The 21,797-nt window shown below is 35.6% G+C and overlaps 1 protein-coding gene and 2 non-coding genes across 3 annotated transcripts in view; 1 reads left to right on the forward strand and 2 right to left on the reverse strand.

Annotated features, from left to right (window-relative positions):
- Nucleotides 1-121: 121 nt before the first annotated feature.
- Nucleotides 122-21,797, reverse strand: part of LOC120632835 (26S proteasome non-ATPase regulatory subunit 10-like) — a 38,618-nt gene continuing 16,942 nt past the window's right edge. Inside the window, exons 7-11 of the mRNA XM_039902865.1 lie at nucleotides 21,652-21,783; nucleotides 12,454-12,588; nucleotides 4,524-4,596; nucleotides 2,726-2,827; nucleotides 122-2,006 (exon numbers count right to left, since the gene is read on the reverse strand). Of these exons, the coding sequence (XP_039758799.1) occupies nucleotides 2,805-2,827; nucleotides 4,524-4,596; nucleotides 12,454-12,588; nucleotides 21,652-21,783 (363 nt within the window). The 3' untranslated portion in view covers nucleotides 122-2,006; nucleotides 2,726-2,804. The remainder of the gene's footprint in view (nucleotides 2,007-2,725; nucleotides 2,828-4,523; nucleotides 4,597-12,453; nucleotides 12,589-21,651; nucleotides 21,784-21,797) is intronic.
- On the reverse strand, nucleotides 7,330-7,401 carry Trnam-cau. Its single transcript has one exon. It is a non-coding gene; the product is annotated as a tRNA-Met (tRNA).
- On the forward strand, nucleotides 20,714-20,785 carry Trnac-gca. Its single transcript has one exon. It is a non-coding gene; the product is annotated as a tRNA-Cys (tRNA).

A 21,797-nucleotide genomic window follows, 5' to 3' on the forward strand; every position in this document is an offset into this window, starting at 1 on the left:
TGAATTTGGACTGTCTCCTTTCAAATTCCTTGGTCTCAAACTAATGGTCACACGTTAGAAACCATCCTAGATAGTATACATCTAAGCTAAAATTAAGAGGTCTAAATATATAGCACGGGTATTTTACTAATTATGTTTATTGTACCATTAATCTAGAGCAATAATTATTTACTCTGACAATTACTTTTAACATTTATCTTGTGATAATATTTGGCTTAAACTTAAAGATAATTGTTATCTATCTATAATTTTTCGACATAATAATTGTGTTTACGTAAAATTCATTTGTAGACACGTATCCTAATAAATTTGTAAAGTCAACTTTTACATTATTTCATTAAATTTATATCTTACTCTAGAATAAAATTTAATAACGGACAGATAAAATTGAATTCGATATAAAATATGTATATTTTAAACTAGCAACTAATTTCTTAAATCAATCAAGCGTTCTCAAAGACTTATGATTTACAATCAAATATTTTAAAATTACATCAATGAATTAAATGTTTTCGCGGGGTCAGGTAAGGTAAGGCACTAGGACAGTTCTACAGTTTTCACCGAGCATAAAGTGTCAATTCGCTATGCACGTTGGTCGCAACGCAGCATAGCGACCATTCAAAATTTTACTTTTATCTTAAGGGTGCTAAATCTACGGAGCGAAGAAATGCAGGAATACACCAATCAGATATCAGAATTTTAGAAGAAACATGAAAGGCAGCGTGTTTTTACTTCGCTGTACATACAGATTTAAAACTTTAAGCAACTACCTCAACGCAACAAAGGGTATTGATTCCTGGAAGTCCCTAAGGATGCAAGAAAATAAATGTCAGTCAGTTGTCATCAGTAACGAGCACGCCCTATCTTTTAAGGGTTCTGAAAAAGACAACCAATAATAGCATTAATTACATACGCTACGGATATTCTTTAATAAAATAATGTTTCTATTAGAAACATATTCGAATTAAGAAGCTGATGAATCTATTCTTATATCTTCGTTACAAACGAAGTGCGTCTTAGGCATTGCGTGTGCGCTAGAGTGGGAACGACGAATAACTCAACATGGTGAGAGGGTGAGATTTGAATTTTCTTGATAACTTTCTTTCTTTTTTATTTGATTTGGTTTTTATCAAGTACTTACCTATTTCTTTAGTCAGGTACAGTTTCTTACAAGAAGAAAGAGGAAATACACAAAAAAAGCAGTAGCTCTCCTATACGGAATTTAGACTTCGTCCTATTATTATAGGCATCCGCAGCCTGTCATCCTTTATCGATACTATTCGCCCCCTAACCTAGTAGGAGCACAAGTTACTCCCATAGTAGTATACCTTGGCCTGTCAGTAGGTAAGGCGGAGTACAAAGTGCGGAAGCGGTGGAGGTAAAATGTGCTCACACACTTGAGCTGCGTTACAAAAATAGGCAAGTATAGTGGCGAGTGTACCTATCGATGAAATAGTCTGGATACACTCGTGGAGGCCTTCAACAGAACGCCAGCAAAAAACAGCTTTCCTGGTCCCACCGACTTCGCCTTCTGGTTGGACCACGGTATACCACTGTATACCTATACCCATGGTCCTACTGGGCTAGGGGCGAATGACAGTATCGACACCTCCATTTAATGTCTGGACAAGGTGCACCAGTTAGCGTGCAACTAGGTACAAGTTTGCATTGCGGACTTTGGCTGGTTGCTTTAGTTAGGCCTTCTTTTCGAAATCGACTTGCAGGGATATTATTACTATTACGTCCAATCACCAGAAGCAGAAGTCTAGTGATTGGTCGCCGTGAACGACTAAGGGTTTGTATCTAGGGGTGGTGTCTACGCATGACTGCAGCAGACGGTAAAGGTCGCTGGGCACAAGCCAGGCCCGCGGCAGACTGTCAGGCTGAGTCCGAGGCGCGGCGGGCGCAACAGTTCCTGCACTCGCAGGCGCGTGGAGGACTGTCGCACTGAGTGGGGAGGTGGGCTTGCGAGGCTCGGTAGCACAGCTCCCTATAACGAGCGCAGCCTGGAATCAAACGATAATGCAATGTAAGAAACTTGATGAAAACTGTGCAGGGACCATTTCAATTATTTTGCTTAGAACCAAAAAGTTGGGAGTAGGGTCACCAGAATGACTACACAGTCTGCCATTTTTCTCTTAAATCGGCGAATAATTTCACAAAAATCAACATGCCTATAAGTAAGTTGTAGTAAAATAAGTTTATTTCAAAAGGGGTCCGTCACTGTGTTGGACACAAGTAAGTATTACTGGCCTTTATTTTTTTACAACAAATATATTTTAAGACTTCTGCAAGACCGGCTGATAAACATAAGGTAAGCCGTATTTATTAATTCATCGTAGGTACATACTATTCGTATTCCAAAAAATATAATTATTCCGATGGTGTCCAAACCTAGAACCGCAAGGACCCACCGTAAGGCACCAACGTGCATAAAAATTAGCTGCATCGCTCAAATTTGGTACCTAGATATACGAGTAGTTAGGTAGCTCCTTCATCATTTGAAGGGTATGTGTATCATTCAACATTATGCGGTTGATAGCGTTTATATACTCTTTGGCATAGGTAAATAGTTATTTTATTTCTATTTTTGAGTAGGTATTTATACAAGCAATAACGACCTCTCAATATATGGCACAAAGCGTGTAGAATCTAGGCAATCTTCCCTTAGGTATCCCTTAGGTAGCCTATCTGTACCCCACACCAGTACCACAAATGTTCATACCAGTCGGAGGCAAAGCGAGGCGAGTGTCTGCAGCGAAACCGCGCTGCGCGAGCCTGTCTAGCAGCGTGGTCGCTGACCATCACCGCTCGCTGTCTCCTTCACCTGAAATATGGTACCAGACTAATTCACAGTATGTGTCGGTCTGGACAATTTCTGTCTGTTCGCGCATCACGCGGAAAACTCCTAAACTAAACTAGTGCTCTTATAGGGATAGAGCAAAACTTCTTGCAAATTTTACATCATAACTCTGTCATATTGCATATTGCATCATCAGTTTTACTCAAATTTTGTGATGATCATTTAATATGAGGTAAAGGACAGAACTCTACAGTGGACTGCAGGATAATGAAATGGTTGGACTTTTCTTGGATTAAGCATCTATATACGAGTCAAATAAGAATAGATGAACGATTGATGTAACGATTAGGACTGGACAAGCTACAAGCCACAAAAATATAATAATATTGAAACCATAGCGGATTTTTTTTTTGGTGGTCCGGTATGGTAGTCGAACATATTTCTACTAAATTTTTCCTTTTACCATGTCCGAGCATAAAATAAGCAACTCATGGTTACTCGTAATAGGTATCTATCTAAATCAAAAATAGCCAACTACTATCTTGGGCTGCATCACCACTTAGGTACCACCAGGTGAGATTGCAGACATGGGTTAAATTGTAGTAAATTAAAAAAAAATACATCGAAATGCGTGGTTTGCATAGGTATCTAAGTAATGGGTTTTCAATTTTAATTGCTCAAGAGTGCGATATACGTGCTTGACCTTCCTCGAGTGGGCGTTTCAATTAAAAAGCCCCGCGCGCAGGGCTAGCGCCCCCTTACAATAATCACACGCAGCACTGCTTATCCCGTTCGCGGCGCATCGCAACGAGCGGGTGCGTGCCACTTGCAGGGATCTTCAACTTTTTGGATTTCAAGGGCCTAGACTAATAATGTTTCCTTGGGCCCGTATAAAACTAATATTTTTAAAGGTGATTTGAATATTTAAGCTTACATAAAAGTCCAAGATTTTCTTTATTTTTCAAGATTTTCTTTGTTTTTAAAAATAGTAGCCACGCATAAAGCATGAGCTTGCATCAATATAAATAAATATTATCTGAGACAAATCTTTTAAAGTGTCAGATTTTCGAAATATAAGCTATCAACCGATTCATTGCAAATGGCACCTGAAGGGTGTAATTAATTTTTTTGCAGCAAGGTTACATTTAATGAATTCCTTAATAGCAAGGTAGATTGTGAAGAAGCAGCCAGCCTCGCTCTCATCTCCCGCAAGTTAGAAAAATGATTGTAAATGTTGATGTTGGAAAAGAGCAACTACGGAGTTTCTCGGTAGAATCTGCTTTCCGAACCGGTGGTAGAGTCACTACAAACAAACATACTTGACGTTTCAAAAGTGCTTATAAAATAGGCCTATTTGAAATAAATGAATTTTGTATTTTTTGAATTTCGTTTCAGAATCTGAGTGCCGATTGGCGCAGAGAGCACCTTGCTTTCTGAGTCCAAGGCCGAGGGTTCAATTCCCACAACTGGGAAATGTTTGTGTCATGAATAGGAATGTTTTTCAGTGTCTGGGTGTTTATATGTATATTATAAGTATTTATGTATAATATTATTCATAAAAAATATTCATCAGTTATCTTAGCACACATAACACAAGCTACGCTTACTTTGGGGCTAGATGGCGTTGTGTGTATTGTCGTACTACCTATATTTATTTATTTATTTATTTTTTATCTCTTATCGAGGATTTAAAGCAGGGGAGTAAGATAAAAAACATTACCTTCATTAGCGGCTGGGGACACTCCACCGCTTTTTTCCTCGACGCGCGGGGACGGCGACCCTTCGGAGTGATCCTGGAGCGAAAAGCCGTTGTTACTAATGAGTTTTTAATTGCATTTCTAATATGAATTAAACTTTTGCACAGGGTTTCTAATGTTTTGCGCCACTATAACCTATTGTGATACGTACTTAAATAAATTTAAAAAACTACAAATTTGCGATTTTAATTCAGTGAATATTATTCTACTATTCAAGCCGTCATTTTGTGGCGACAACATTCAACCGATTTTCATTAGCTAAGAACACGCCCGAATAATTCACAAAATAAAAAAAAATCAAAATCTGTTCATCCGTGTAGGTGCAACGATGCCACAGACAGACACGTCAAACTTATAATAATAGAGGTCAGTGGTTCACGCACTCGAATATTTCGTAATAGAGTTATCTATGTCATATTATTTGTTTTGCTGCCTATGCATCTATTTTAGCTGAATGTTATAAATGCGAAAGTTTAAATAATTTATAATAATTTACGACAACGCACACCATCGCCATCTAGCCCCAAAGCGTAGCTTGTGTTATGGGTACTGAGATGACTGATGAATATTTTTTATGAATAATATACATAAAGACTTATAATATACATATAAACACCCAGACACTGAATAACATTCATGCTCATCACACAAACATTTTCCAGTTGTGGGAATCGAAACCACTGCCTTGGACTCAGAAAGCAGGGTTGCTGCCAACTGCGCCAATCAGCCGTCAAGATCAAGTTCGGTTTGGGTTTGATATACAACCACGCCAGAAAGGCTTAACGGATCTGATTGAAAATAAGTATAGAGATAGATTATAGTCTGTGACAGCCACAGGCTTCATACTCATTTATTTTTGCGTTTCAAGCAAAAGATCGACATGTTTTTTTTGCATATACCTACTTGTAGTTTAGGGGTCAGAAATGTTCATATTAATATAATATGTTCTAACATTTGGAATAAAAATAAATAAATAAATTATCTAAACAATCAAATTGTAATAAACAGAACTAATAAATAATCAGTTAGGATCAAATAAATTAAATCGATACGACACCAGTTGTTGAGTATTCCCGCTTCCTGAACGAAGACTTGGTAGGAGGAATGTCAATGTCAGTGGGAAGAATAAGGGGGGAAAAAAGGGGAATTAACCGGTGATGGTGGGAAAAACGAGGTTAGTGTACTAAAAAGTACAGTTGGTAGAAGTTTAAAATGGGATTCTGGAAAGGTAATTGTCTGTAAAGGAAATTAAAACGCACAACCAGTTTTATTGACGGAAGTCGGTGAAACGTAGTTTATTACAAACCACAAGTTGCAAACGAGATTGCAGATGAGTATTAACACATTTACATGAAATCTACTTGCAAGAAGCTGTTATAAGCACCATTGTGACTAAAAAACAATAACGGGTAAAGTTTAGGCGTGATAATTAATCTTAATGAAACTATTCAAACCTATTAAATCGGCAGGTACTATGATAAATTATAAGTACACACCTGCTTTAAATAAATCGAAAGTAAAGTATTAGTATGAAAAATGGTTACCTAGTAGTATAGGTAGGTAACTAAAATAAATCTCGAGGCACAAAGTACCTAAATAAATAACTTCTAAATATGTGCACTGTATTTTATTTATGTGAGCCTAACCCAATATTTCTAACAATATTATGCATAAGGAAACATTCGAACGAGGTCGCTGGCATCAATAATTAGTATCTAGTCTATATGTGGAATTAGTGTAAGTATGTGTATTGATTCCTACTAGAAACACTTATAAATTAGTGATATCTGCTTGTTTAAAGCTTGAGAAAAGTATTGACTTATCTAAGTATGAAAATAAAACAATGTAGGTACCTACTATAGAAGAGCCTTCGATACAATTGATGAATTTCTTATGACGCTGCTTGGAAACAGGTCGCTCCGCTTTCATCTCTCGCAAGAATATGTTAAAATTATGTTGTAAAAGAGAAACTGCTGAGTTGAGCTGGCTTCTTCGCGGTAAAATCTGATATCCTGACCACTGAGAGTTACTGCAATAAAGCGTTGATATGACTTTTCAAAACTGCTCATTAGGTAGTAGGTACTGGAAATAAATTACACATGAAGGTATTTCCGATTTGACGCAGTAATTATTATATAATATTATTTTAAACTTAATACAACAAGCTATCCCTCACTCGTATTTTCGTATTACGCTTTAAATTGTGACCTTGACCTTAGAGAGAGGATAATTTACTATCCGAAATGTACTTACTAAGGAATCCTTGCACTGGAATCAAAAAATGGAGCAATAATAGCATATTTTAGAACACAGCTCTCTTTTAACTTATTATGTCATTAGTAGATATGTACCTACCTATAATTTTATTTAAAAAAATATGTAATTTGAAAGTGTAGGAACACTTGGTGGATATGTTAATAGAATATTATCTTATCTTATCAAGTCATTAACCATACTCAATAAACATACCTAAATAGTTCTTTTTTTACGGACTGGTAAGAAGTTTTTAAGATATATAACTAAAAATCTCGCCAGCTAGGTATATCGTATTAGTATAGATTCCATTATTCGTAAAATATCAATAGGTAGGTTATCTACATGCAATCCTTGCGACAATGCATGTGTCTCAATAATTTTGTATAGGAATAGTTAAAAAATTAAATGTAACAAGTGACAAAATAAAGAAAAAACTCTAAAAATATAACAAAATAATTACTAATATCACTTCCGTATTTTGACTATGAGAAAATATTTTGCCAAAAAGGGTCTTAGCAGAGCGTGGTTTCGATCCACGGACCTCTGGGTTATGGGCCCAGCACGCTTCCACTGCGCCACTCTGCTACATGAGATGGGGTTGAAAATAGGAAACATAAATCTCCATAGATTTTTCAGTACATAGCTTAGGTAAGTATAACTACCTCGGTGGTTCAGTAGTTAGGATGACAGACTACGAGGTTGTAAGTTCAATTCCAGGACATGGTTGGAAATAATAAAGGACGTAATGATTTCCTGCGCAACTCCTCAAAAATTCCAGAAAAATTATATTTATAAGATAATACCTACGTATTATTGATTGCCAACTGTCACGTTTACCTAGTGATTAGCGTGTTTTACTTAAGCTCACGAGGTCCTGAGTTCGATATCCAGGTCAAGTTTGTAATAGTGACGGACCTCGAGATTACTCGGCACTCTGCATGCTCGGCAGTTTATTAATTATTTGTAGATTCTCGGCTGAATAACTTGATTTAAATGCCGAGTTTTTCGGCTAAAAACTATTCAGATATACTGGTACTGGATAGTATACAAAGCTACCAGCTACAAGCTATTTAATTAAATTTATAGAAATTTATTCTCAGCCACCACACTTGTTTTAAAGGTAACTTATAAGGCAAAATTGTTATTCCTTTTATGTCCTTCTTTATGCATGCTTTGTACAAAACCCAACTGCCGGCTGCGTGCCACGCCACTGTGAAACACAAACGAGTGACGATAGGTCCATTTCACTTTGACGATGTACAGAGTTCAAACCTCGAAAATGACTTCTCGATTGCGAGTGAGCATATCTTGTACTAAGGCCACTGTTATCGATCGAGCAAACATCATCGACTCGCAGATTCGGCCAATCTGCTTTGCAAACAAAATTATCTTGACGTTTTGTTAATATCCGTTATTAATTAGTTTGCTCTGCGGATATTGGCCAACAATACACTCGGGGATCACACCAAATTAAGTTAAGGTTACGCTGGCCACCCGTGCTTAAATTACTATATAAATGAACAGAAATATAATTACCTACTATATCTATACTTACATTTAATAAATTTTGAAAATTTTGACCTGGGGATGCTTTTTAATCGACACTGAGGCCAAAACAGATTTTTATTTAATTTTTGTCTGTCTGTCTGTGCGGGCATCACGTGAAAACTACTGAACGGATTTAAATAATATTTGGTATAATGGTAGCCGATATACCGGGTCAACATATAGGATACTTTTTATCCTGATAACCAATAAGTTTCCTCCGGGAAACGGGATGAAATTTTTCATAAATTTTACTTCATAGCTCCGTTAAATTTCGACCAATTTTTATAATTCTTTTTTCATTTGAAAGTGTATATTATCAAGCATGTTCTGTCTAATTTTAATGAAGATCTGATAAATATTATTGGAGATAAAGGACATAACACTTCACGGATAACAGCAAGTCGCGAAGCATATGGGACAACGATCGAATGCATGCGTCCTAATTAATCCTCCTTATAAATGCGTAAGAAATAAAGTGAAATATATATTAAGTTTGATTATATACCTGCAAATTCAGTTTTAAAATATTCAAATTGAACCTATCGCTTAGAAGTTGCGACGGGTATAGAATAACACGATTATGTTACAAAATATAAAAATCCTTGTACAATACTTAGTAGGTAGGCAGTGCTTTTGCACATAAAGTATAGTATAGTAAAATTTAAACAGATTTTTAAATTTTTATTATGTTGCTTTATAGAAAAGAAATAAAGGAAACAAACTTCGACCAATTTGTGATCAAATTCAAAATTCATTTATTTCCAGTAGGCTTAATCACTTTTGAAACGTCAAGTTGTCTGTTTGTAGTGACTCTACCACCGGTTCGGAAGGCAGATTCTACCGAGAAGAAGCCGGCAAGAAACTCAGCAGTTGCTCTTTTCCAACATCGTTTTACAATCGAATAAATAAATAAATAAATATACTACGACGATACACATATCGCCCCAAATCTAGCTCCAAAGTAAGCGTAGCTTGTGATGTGGGTACTAAGATGACTGATGAATATTTTAATGAATAATATAGATAAATACTTATAATATACGGATTAACACCCAGACAATGAAGAAAATTCATGTTCATCACACAAACAGTTGTGGGAATTGAACCCACAGCCTTGTAATCAGAAAGCACTGCGCCATCGGCCGTGGATGTAAACTCATTCTGCGTCAATTAAAACAGATTTATAAATATTTATTCTGCTGCTTCAGAAGTGGGGTTTTTGAAAAGAGTTACAGAAAACAAAGCTCAACCAATTTGTGATTTAATAGAAAATGTAGAGTTCCGTATGAATAATATTTTTCTTACGATCCTAATACAGCAAACCTTGTAAAGTACAAGCGCTCCAGGCATTTGAGGAAAAATAGACGAGTATCCAATGTGTATCTAAAAGCCAATTTGAACTAAAAGGTATCTAATGGAAAATTGAAAAAGAAAATAAAATACTGAAGTACTTTTTCGTGTATCAATGCAAATATTCTTCTTCTTCGATCCTCAGCACGCACCGCTAACGTTTCGGAGTTATGTGCGTTTTCAATTGCAGTGAATGAAATATCACTGTCAAGAACTTTAAGGTGCCGAGTACTCCAAAATGAAAAAAACTTTTTAAACTAAGATTTTTGTGGTTAATCAACATTTCTTAAATATAGTTCAACGGGTACATACCACGATAATATTATTGGATTTTTCGATATATACCAGTCCCGTCGTGACCACGATGTGTCTGTCTGTGATTGTATATTTTAAGAAAAAAAACTTTATTTATATTAAAAATCTGTGCAATTCTTTGAAGCGAAAAAAGAATTGTTATTCTTAACCATATGCCTGACTAAATGTTTATCAGCTTTAGTACCCTACTTGAATCATTTAAATTTACTCTCTAGAAAAAGTCAGTTACCTCGAATGAAAGTTTGAAACACAGTTTTCTTAGTCATTCTTAAATTTTATGGCATAAAATTTAAAAATATTAACATATAAATGAGTAATGTACCTGAACATTTCGGATATGTAAATTTGTTTTAGTTACTAGTTTATACTGATATTTCCTTGAACTGTAGTTAAAAATTCTTTGATAAAAATGTAAAATCGCTACGAAACGATAAGGCCGCCAAATTTTATACGTTGTTTTGGTATACTTTTCTTTTTTATGTATTTCTTTTTTATGTACTCATTCATACATTCATTCATTCATTCATAAAATTTAATTTTCACTTCTCATGTTCTTTTAGAGTCGTAGGTACTTATGTCCGCTGGGTATATGTAGATAGTTATAATTTGAAAATTGTTAACTTCGAGACTCATTAATTTGCATACATTTCTCTTGACAGTTGACATTTTGTCTGAAATAAGAGCCTCATTAATATAACCAGCTAGAAATAGCTTTCCTTTGATATAATCCGCAAAAGGAAAACTGTATCGACTAACAATGTTGACATAATGCTCAATTAAATTATACTAGCTGATGCCCGCGGGTAATTCTCGTGTTTTCATTTTTACATAGTATGGAACAAGATTGCTTTCCGCGTCTGTCTGTTTATCCGCTACACCTCCTCCTTAACCACGATACAGCTAAACATACTTTTTTATGGATGATTTATATGTATATTATTATAAAACCCTTCACGGCCCACTACAACGTATGGGTCTCCTTCTCCAATGAAAAGTGAGAGTGGCGAAGCACACCATGCGGGCCTAGTGCGGATTCGTGGAGTCCACACACCTTTGAGATCATTATGTAGATCTCTCAGGGATGCAGGTTTCCTCACGATGTTTTCCTTCGCCGTTGAAGCAAGTCATATTTTAATAACTAAAAACCGCACATAACTTAGAAAAGTTAGAGGTGCGTGCTGGGATTCGAACTCGGCCCCCGGAAAGTGAAGTCTTCCTAACATGCGCAATAAGATACAATCACTGTAAAAATTGTCGGGCCTCATCATCGCTCATCATCTAGTGTGATTGCAGTCTTAGTGAAAAAGTTGAGATTTTCTTCCATCTAGTTAAAATACTGGGAAACCGTTCTGTCAATAGATAATTGGCGCTAGACTAGGCGCTCTTTCGATACCATATAAATCGTGGATAACATTCACGCGATCGAATAAGTAAGCGTATGTAGAAAATCTCACACTTGGCACTGGTCTATACGTATTTATATTCAAAATAAATCGTAGTCGAACAGTTAACTGCTAGACTAACGAGGCTAAGTTTAACTGAATTGCCCCGATATAAAGCAGCGACAAAAATTAGGTTAGCTGACTTAATTAGAACGTGGTCTACCTGAGCGAATACAAGTGTGTTGAGAGCGAGTATATTCGTCGCTATAATTATGGAGTAACTAGATCTCATATCATCGTCCATTGCGACTCTAGTCTTTATAACAACCTCGCCATCTAATATTTTAGAAAATTTTCAAAATGGCGTCCGCGGCTTTTTAGTAATTTTTTTTTTAGAGAACTCTCTTTAATCGAAACTGAAGCCAGAACTGTATTTTTTTAATATATAACTTGGTTCATACATTTTCTGTGGGACTTGAGCATTTCACACAACTCATGTTAAATAATATAAATGCGAATATTAAGGGCTTCGTGTTAGTACTTTCTACGTCACTTCCCAGGTCACCAGGAATCATCATTATGTGGATATAATGACAATGGACTACCACTGCTGGACATAGGTTTTTGAGTTAGGGAGGTTAGAGAGTTCCAAGCACCACGGTCTAGTTCCGTTTAGTCCAGCGGCTCAAGACCGTTCACCGTGTAGTCATAATTTCACCTCGTCTGGTCTCCCAACGCTGCGTTTACCCGTGCGAGGTCGCCTTTCCAGCACCTTGGGACCCTGGACCATGTGGCTCTCCCATTCTTTAGTTTCGCGACTCGTTCGCATCTACTCATTCCTGATTTGATGACGTAGAGATACTCCAACTATAGCTCTCTCTATCGAGTGACTCTGATCTTCTTCTTAAACCCATGGGTCAGTAACCACGTTTCGGAGGCATAAGTTCTAATGATATACCTCAGTGCGAACTGCTAGTTACTATATAATTGTAAAAAAGGCTTTAGGCAACTATAAAAATTAGTTATTGATATAAGTACTCACATGGTGGTGATCGAGATTGGTGGTGGCAGTCAATAGGTCCAAGATGGCGGAGAAGGAGCCTCGAGCAGCGCGTCTGAAGCCTTCCGGCGGGGACTCAGCCGCACCACCAGCAACACTGAGTGGTGATTGCGACCACTTGCAAAGAAAGAATAAATTTAGATACATATCATCTTTTTTTTTTTATAGAATAGCGCTTGACTACAAGCGCTATTATAAACCACGTGGGTTTTAAAATAGTATTGTAGTTTAATTAGTATTGTGGGTTCGATTCCCACAACTCGAAAATGTTTGTGTGATGTTTTTCAGTGTCTGAGTGTTTATCTGCATATTATAAGTATTTATGTGTATTATATTCATAAAAAGAATTATCATCAGCTATCTCAGTACCCATAAAACAAGCTACGCTTACTTTGGGGCTAGGTGGCAATGTGTGTATTGTCGTAGTATATTTATTTATTATTATTATTTATTAGTAATATCGTATTATTGTTGATACCATTGTCGCAGAATATTTATAGTAAGTAATCCTTATTTTAATGATATTTAAGGGACTTCATAAGGAACTGTCATAACTATTAGAATAATACTGCTTTAAGCTGTGGTAGTAAGCTCACTGATGGTAAATTATAGTTATAAGATGGAGAAACCTTCATGCCTGAGAGTTCTCTATAACGTTTTCAAAGGCGTGTGAAGTCTACCAATCGTAACTCCGCCAGTTTGGTGGACTACGGCCTAGACCCTTTTCATTCTCACAACAGGCCTGTGCTCCACAGTGGGCCAATAATGGGTAGATAATTATCCATAATCATACGTATTGAGCATGTCGAGGCCTTCGGTGACGCGAGCCTATAGGTAAGGTTTTTCTAAACTAAAAATCGCTAAACGGATACAGATCGGTTAAAGAAGTTATGATTTCAAAAATCAAAATGGCGGGTGCCCGCATGCTTAATACAAAAAGTAGTCAACCTCTTTGAGTCATATCCACACAACCAATTACTCTGGAATTGGGCCCATATCCGCTGAAAAATGTTATTGGTTTCACTTATCGGTTTTTGGCCCGCTGTGATAAATTGATAAATCGGATTTAGGCGGTAGGTAACTCAATTTCAGCTGACTTCGAGTTTGGGGCTTAATAAATTGTTTAAACGTCATAACGTCAAAACTTTTTAATGGATGATATAACGGATTAAAAAAAATAAGGGATTTCAGTTAAAAACTGTTTTGATTCAGTTAAAAAAATGGAGTGTGGTAAACCTAAAAGTTGCCAGTTGTCTAGCAGTTAGGCCACAAGGCCCTAGGTACGATACCCGGTTGAGGTAAAAAAAATTGATATGGGTACTTCTCATTCGTTAACGCAACATAACCTAATCTAATTTTATAGAGTAAAGTTACTGAATTCAATATTTTTATTATTCTAATAAGGACATAAAGAAATAAATATTAATAATTTAATATGATAAATGTTTATATGAACGCAAACGTAATTTTAATTTGTATTTAAGTATCGCATGGTTTAGAAATAACGGCTAACATCTATTGTATATTTTTATTTTTTCTGTTCAAATAAACTTAGAGGGCCCGTGGTTAAAGAATAAAAGGTGTCCCCTTACGTAGACTATACGGGGAGGGGAGGGGTCCAATGCTTATAGTGAAGTGTTAAAAGTAGTGGTTGGAAGTATGTACATATATTATACATACTTTAATTTGAATAGCGTTTATGCCTGCTACTATTCTACTACTGATTTTACTTATTTTACTAATCCTTAAGATCGCAAACCTGGTGATTTGAAGGGCGATTGGCGCAGTGGCCAGCGACCCTGCTTTCTGAGTCCAAGGCTGTGGGTTCAATTCTCACAGCTGGAAAATGTTTGTGTGATGAACATGAATGTTTTTCAGTGTCAGGGTGTTTATTTGTATATTATAAGTATATTCAGTCATGTTAGTACCCATAACACATGCTGTAACGCTTACTCGATGGGGCTAGATGGCGATAAGTGTATTATCGTAGCATATCTATCTAGAAAAAGATATGTAGAGTCTTAGTGGTTGGGGTTGAGAGTATTAGTTAATAAGTAGAGAGTCTAAGTATGATGATTCGTTGCCTGTAAGAAATCGCTATGAAGCGATAAGGCCGCCATATTGTATACGTTGTTTTTTTATATTTTTCTTTTTTTTCTATTTACTTTTTGTAGTGTGCAATAAAAGTATATTCATATGTATCTTTCATTCATTATGATCCGTCGTTGCTGTATCCGAATTGGTAAGTGATTATGAAAAGCTGTCATAGCCGCCTGAAGTTTAGCTTTAAATTGGATCAACGATCAACTTTTTTTATAGTTATAAGGACCAAGCATATGGCCCACCTGATGTTAGGTGAAACACCATCGTCTCTAAACAGCGCTACAATTCGCAGGGCATGCAAGAAACTCGTTCTACAACGTTCCGCATTATGTTCTTCAGCCTCAAACGAAGGCATTAAGCCTCATGTGTCTGTAGTTACACTTGAAACCACGCTGTTCAGACCGGAACACAATATTGTAACAATGCTGCTTTGCGGCGGAAACAAACATGGCGGTAGTATAATATACCTCTCCTGACGAGCTCTATCCATAATACGGTCTATTACTACTAAAGGTTTTAATATCTTTAAATTTCACAAAAATAATGAAATTTAAAACTATGTGTAATGTAACTTCGTTCCGAATTCGGAGCACTTTAACCGCGCACCTAATGATTCCCAGTGAATTTACGAAATGACCTACAGACTCCCGGCTTGAATTATTGAAACCTCCTGCGCCGCGCTGCCCGCCTAGTAACTCGACATTTGCTGCATAATACAAACAGCAACCTTGGCTCGACTCACGCCCGCGCCCGTTTGTTTATTTATCAGCCCGATATGGAAGGGAGGCTGGTATCCGAGTTTTATTACAGCTACGCTCTTATCCACACTTTATTATTTAAAAACATTCGTTTTCAACTTCACAAAAGTCATAAATACGTGAGTTACTTGTATTTAGATGACAAAATGAAAATGAATAAATATCAACGAATGGTTGTACAGGATTTGAGGACATAATGTTTATAATCTCCGACAGTTTTATCCTACAACCAGATAATTAGCTCTGTACTGCAGCTCCATGTTGAGTTAGCGGCCTTTTCAGTTTACTCAGTTGGTAATATCAGTGGCGTGCACTTCGTACATTCCAAAAAAGCACTGCCTACCTTAAAATTGATATATAACTGGTATAGTAGGAGGATTTTTGGCATTTTCGGCAAATTTCCCACTATAAACCCTGGTACGAAACCAATTAATCTATATATATATAATGAAAATGGTCTTCGTTTGAGGCTCAATCACGCCTAAACCACTGATCGTATGGACATGAAACTTCCACCATTCGATGCGAAATTTTTCCTAGATGGTTTATGGCTATCTATTTTTTGAATTCCAACATTCCTTCATTTTTTTATTGCTGTTTTACTTTTATGAACATTTATCCCGCTAATAAAAACAAAAGATAAGCATTTTCTCTTGATTCTTTTGTTTTCATGGATTTCAACAGAGTGTATTAAACGGATTATGGGTTTTTACATTCAGCTAAGAATCTACTCACGGTAGTGGAGAAAGGCTGGACCAATTGGGCTTTTTTTATCTTCAGAATTGTCAGGAGAAAGTTTTGTATGTAAGAAAATTTTTAAAAAGCCCGATAAAAAGTTAAAAATTTCGATGATAATCGAAGAATTCCCATCTATATAGTCACTCACCACGAAATCTCGGGAACCATAAGACTTAGAAACGTGAAACTTGGTAGGAATATTACTTTTGCTATGTAGAGGTCAGCTATGAATAGATTTTAAGAAATTCATTCCCCAAAGGGGATTGCGGGGGCGTTAACAATGAACAATTCCCGTTTTTAAACTATAGCTCCTATAGACTTCAAATTTGGTAGGAATCTTCTGTAAAGGTGTAGAAATAGGCTATGAACGAATTTTACGATAGCTCACCCCACAGGGGGTTGCGGGGGTGGGTATTAACAATTAATATTTTTAATTTTCCAGCTACAAGCTCCAAATTTTGTAGGAATTTTGTATACTAAAAATTATTTATGAACAAATTTTACGATATCCCACCCCAAAGAAGATTGCGGGGGCGTTAACAATGAAAATTTTCAATTTCCAAGCGATTGCTCCTATAGACTCCAAATTTAGTGAGAGTGTTCTATATGTAATATAAAAATGATCTTCGAGCGGATTTTACAATGAATCACCTCCAATAAGGTTCGCGGGGGTGGGTGTTAACAATAAAAAATTTCAATTTCGAAATATAGCTTCTAAAAATTCTAAATATGGTAGGAATCTTTTATTATTCACATAAAGAACATCTCAAAATGGATTTCAATAAAGTCTACTTCCGACAGGAATTGCGGGGGTGGGTGTTAAAATCTAAAATTTTTATTTCTAACCTGTAACTTCTACAGACTCCAAATTTGGTGGGGATCTTCGTGTATGTAGGGATATTCGTGTATTTCCTTACAACAATCGTCTTTTTGGCAGCGGAGAATAAGTCATTGAGAGGTTTCAAAAACTTAACTTTACATGTAGCTATCCAATCAACGGACTAAGAATTTTACATTCATTTTACTTTTGCAGACTACATAACCGACGAATTCTTTTATTGCGGGATCGCGGAAATGTAATAGATTAAAATGAATGCATTTTCCAAGTACATGAGATGTGGAAAAGAAATTTAGTTACTTATTCCAATAGAATTCATAAAAAACATGCACAATTAATTTTCTATAAAAAATTGATGTCACGGAGAAAATTTTAGTTAACAGAAAATTCGTCGCACTTGAACCTAGACAGATTTCAACTTCACATATGAGACTTGCAATGACTTTAACTTAAACTTTCAATGCTCATTTAAAATTTTTTTCTTCATGTCAATTATTATTAATTTTTAGAAGAAAGGCACGGAAATGATTGCACATTGAAAGTTACAATGAATATTAGTGAGAAAAATCACCTGGATGAAAGATACAGGCTAAATCGATGGAATTTGGAATTTGAGTAAGTCTAAACAATATCGATGCTTACAGTTCTATCCGCGGGGCCTATTTATGTTCATACAAAAATAAAAAAAAGGAGAATAATAAAAATATGAAAAAAATAAAATAAAAATGAAACATAAAATGTAATTTATTTCCTTTTTCAATTCGCCCAGCGAAGCGGGCTGGAAACGGCTAGTATAGTACATAATAATAATAAAATTCTTTACTACACAACAAAACATAACATACATAAAGAATTTTTAAACTAAACGTGGCTCATAAAACCTGGCTAAGTTTTTTGTGGGCTCTTCTTAAACCAGGGCGCGTTTGGAACCCTCCTAGCTTTAAGTTAACGAATGCAGTTATCACCATCACTAACATTAGTGTAACATGTTAAATGTATGAACCCTTCATAAGTGCCTGTGATAAGGTCTACATGAATAAAACATTTTTGAATTTTGAATTTGAATTTCAAGGCAACTATTAACTGGGAGGAAACCAATACATACAAAAAATAGTGGTTGGTGTAAAAATTAAAATATACATACAATAAACTTACATAAAATTAAGTATATTAGCCCTAAAGGGTAAGATGCGCGATAGTTATATCTACCTACCCGTCTTTTCTCCTAAAAATAGGACGTCAAAATTAGCTCTGCCGATTTCAAAATAATAGTAGCAGTAGTATTTTCACTTCAGGAAAAATAAAACGATTTTCTAACTGGCACGGTTTTTTCTAACAGGTCCGTTTCTAGAAAAAAGAGGAGGTAAATTTCGACGTGAATGTTTTTTCAAGCCATGTTTCGTTTTACTCTCGTTCATATTGCTACAACGACGTGTATTGTTAATATTTTAAAACTATAATATAATTCAGTAGTAGGTACTAAATCAAAAACTATTAATTAATAGTCAAGTAGTTAGTAGGTATATTCGACTTGGGATCATGCGGTCGTCCGAATCACGGAACTTGCTAGAAATTAAATGAATGAATGAAAACCCTTTTATTGTACATCAAAGAAAAATAGTAGTCACAGAGACATAAATACAAAGCAAGATTAAAATTGTTAGGGAATTGCATCCAATAAATTTTATTAATAATAACATACTGTGGCAATAATCGCAAAAGCCCACCAACCCGCATAAGAGTAGCATGGAGAGTTGTGCTCTGAATCCTATGATATTAGGACTCAGTGCCTATGATATTAAAACGATTGAGAATGACTGGTGAAACTTCTTACTTTATCATATTTCCCTTAACGTTCTGTGTCACAAAAAGATATAATAGGTACTACTTAATTGAAAATGTAGAACCCTTTGAATTTAGTGTATGGTATTCTACTAGTGAAGTCCTTTCATTTGATACCCATACTGAGAGAGTTGTTAAAATTCGATCACATAACCGCCATTTTGTTGCGGCGGCCATCTTGGACATATTTCATGAAACTTAGCTAACAACGGCTGCACCGATTTCAATGAAACTTTCAGGGAATCTCTGGATTGACCTGGAGAGTAATCCTGTAGTTTGGTGACGATCGGAGCACTCCTATTTTTGAACTTACAAACTGTCAAATACAGCTTTTATTAAAAATGTAATGATGTAAGTTTATTGTTTAAATAAAATAAAGCAAAATCTACCCAGACGAAGCGGGCTGGGTTCGCTAGTATATTTATTATAAAGAAGAAAAGTGCGGATTTCATTTCTTAAAAATTGTTTCGTCTAAATGTCGTCCGTCACTTCGTACACACTCATTGAATTGGCCGTATTCCGTTCCACGCGTTGGAGAAGAAAAGTCGGGATGCCATTAACTTCTCGAACAATATTTTCTTTTAGTGCTGAGTCGGTCTCAGGATTTGTTTCATAAACTTTGCTTTTGAGGTACCCCCACAGAAAAAAGGCCATGGGAGTGAGGTGCAGCGACTTGGGTGGCCAGGGGATGTCACCGAAACGACATAATGTGACTGCAATAATTTAAACATTAGAAGTAAGAATAAACTTACAGTGCAATATACTAGGTTACATAAAATTCATAATTCGTTTAAAGGAAATTGCATACAATTCTACAATTAACTACCCATTGACATCTTGTAGATGTCTCTTAAAAAGTTCAAAGTTTGTATTAAACGTAAGCTTTTAGAAAAGTCCTATTATAGTAAGTATTAAGGACTACGTAATCGATAAAAAAGCTTGGGTGTGAATTATTGCTCTAATCAGATTGCTCTTCTAATAATTTTAAATGACAATGTGAGATGGTCATAACAAAAAAAAAAACCGGCTAAGTTTGTTGTGGGCTTCTTCTTAGACCAGGACGCGTTTAGAACCATCGTAGCTTTAGTTTTAAGTTTACAAATATGGTTATCGTGTAGCGTGGCGCAATCTTGCTGCCATCCTGTATGTCACTTTGGCCGAGATCTTACATTGCGCATCGTCCTTACAGTCGAATTGGCATTGACAATCAGAACTCAGAGGAGCAACTTCATGTCAATTCAGAAAGTTTAAATTGTTATTCATTATTTGCCCGCTGCATATATAAACCACTGTGTGATTGCTTTTTCCTGTTGTTAAAGTAATAAATCGAATCTATAACAATGCACTCTAAAAAACAATTGCCTTTAAAGATGATTTTTTTAACGCCTGCATTCTGCTTTCCTCACGTTTTTTCCAATCCTAAGGTTGCCTGGCAGAGTTAGCTACTAAGCGATAAGGCTGCCTTATGTATTTTGTTTCTTTTTTTTACTACTACGGCCTATACCCTTCTCATTCTGAGGAGACCCGTGCCGTGTAGAGGGCCGGTAATGGGTTGATGCTAATGATTTATTAGAAATAATAGGAATGAAATAAAAAAATGTAATGGAAGTGAAATTGTATGACGATACAGTTTATTTTCATTAAATATAAGTATTAACTACTAAAGCTATTTAAACAGTAAAATAATGACAATTATTTCAGTTCGTGAGTCTTGTATCTATCCATTGAAATAAGTAGGTAAATGAAAAATTAACACTTCTGTAGGTATTCATCCTCGCAAATAAAATCCTGACTACACGGTTAGGTAAGCGTGTCCTTATCTGGTTTATTTCACAGTAACAATAAATTTACACATCTAACATATTCGTAAGTCGTATCTTATCTTTTGTCAGGTCAGTAAAATAATATGAGTCATGTAATTGATTGAAGTTTAGTTATCATGTTATTCGTTTCCCTCAAACATGGGGATATAGCTCAGTGGTAGAGCATTCGACTGCAGATCGAGAGGTCCCCGGTTCAAACCCGGGTGTCCCCTTAATTGTCTTTTTATTTTTTATACCATTTTTTTTACGACTGAATATTATATTTATACATTAAAAGTACTTTACCTAAGTAAATTTATACGTACATATTATTGCAGTATATATATATTGTTTACATCAATTGATGTAAATTAGATGTTAAATAATATTTAGTTTCAGTTATTATTTTATGTTCATTATTTTTATGACTGAGCATTATTTTTATGCATCCGTACTATTTTAACTAAGTATTTTATACTAAATTTTCGATTTCATATGTGTATTGTGTACGTATACATTTACGAAGACTACATGCAATATATTTTAATATATTGTTGTCTTCGTAAATTCAATTGTTTACATAAATCATTTAATGTAAATCATCCAAAGAAAAATTAAGAATCAGTTATATTAAAATTGTACGTACTACGTGTTTCTGCTTTCCTGGTAACAGCTAGCTAAAGATGATGATATAACTTTGTGTCGGCAGCTCTAACGAATTGAATAAATTGATGTGTAAAAAAAAAGCACAACAAGCCTATAAATAAATAAACGCATGTAACTTGTAACACTACTGTACTGTACTACAGTAAATATTCCTATTATGATTTTATTAGTATCTACCTATAGTTCTAATTTAGAAGGGTGTATAGGTTTAATTTTGCAATTGAAATAAAGAATAAAATTTGCCTAACTTGTCTAGGTAATTTGTTTAAATGTGTTTAGAATATTTTAATTTGTTAAGTGGCTTGTATTTATATAGGAATTTATATAAGAATTTGAGTACTTCATACGAAGTTATGACCGTTTAAATAAATAGTGAATCTACTTGTTTAGTGGCAATATCCGTTTGTCTTAAGCTCTTGATAGTTCTGGTTACCTGGTCCGTAAGAGCCGGATCCGCCCCGTGAGCCAACAATAGTTCCACGATGTCGTTTGCGTCTGCCGCGCAAGCTGCATGCAAGGCCGATGAACCGACCTGTCGGAAAACTTCTATGTTACTTATGTCTGCCTGGTACCAAAAAA

This window comes from Pararge aegeria, chromosome 20 (assembly GCF_905163445.1).
Source record: "Pararge aegeria chromosome 20, ilParAegt1.1, whole genome shotgun sequence".
Taxonomy (NCBI): domain Eukaryota; kingdom Metazoa; phylum Arthropoda; class Insecta; order Lepidoptera; family Nymphalidae; genus Pararge; species Pararge aegeria.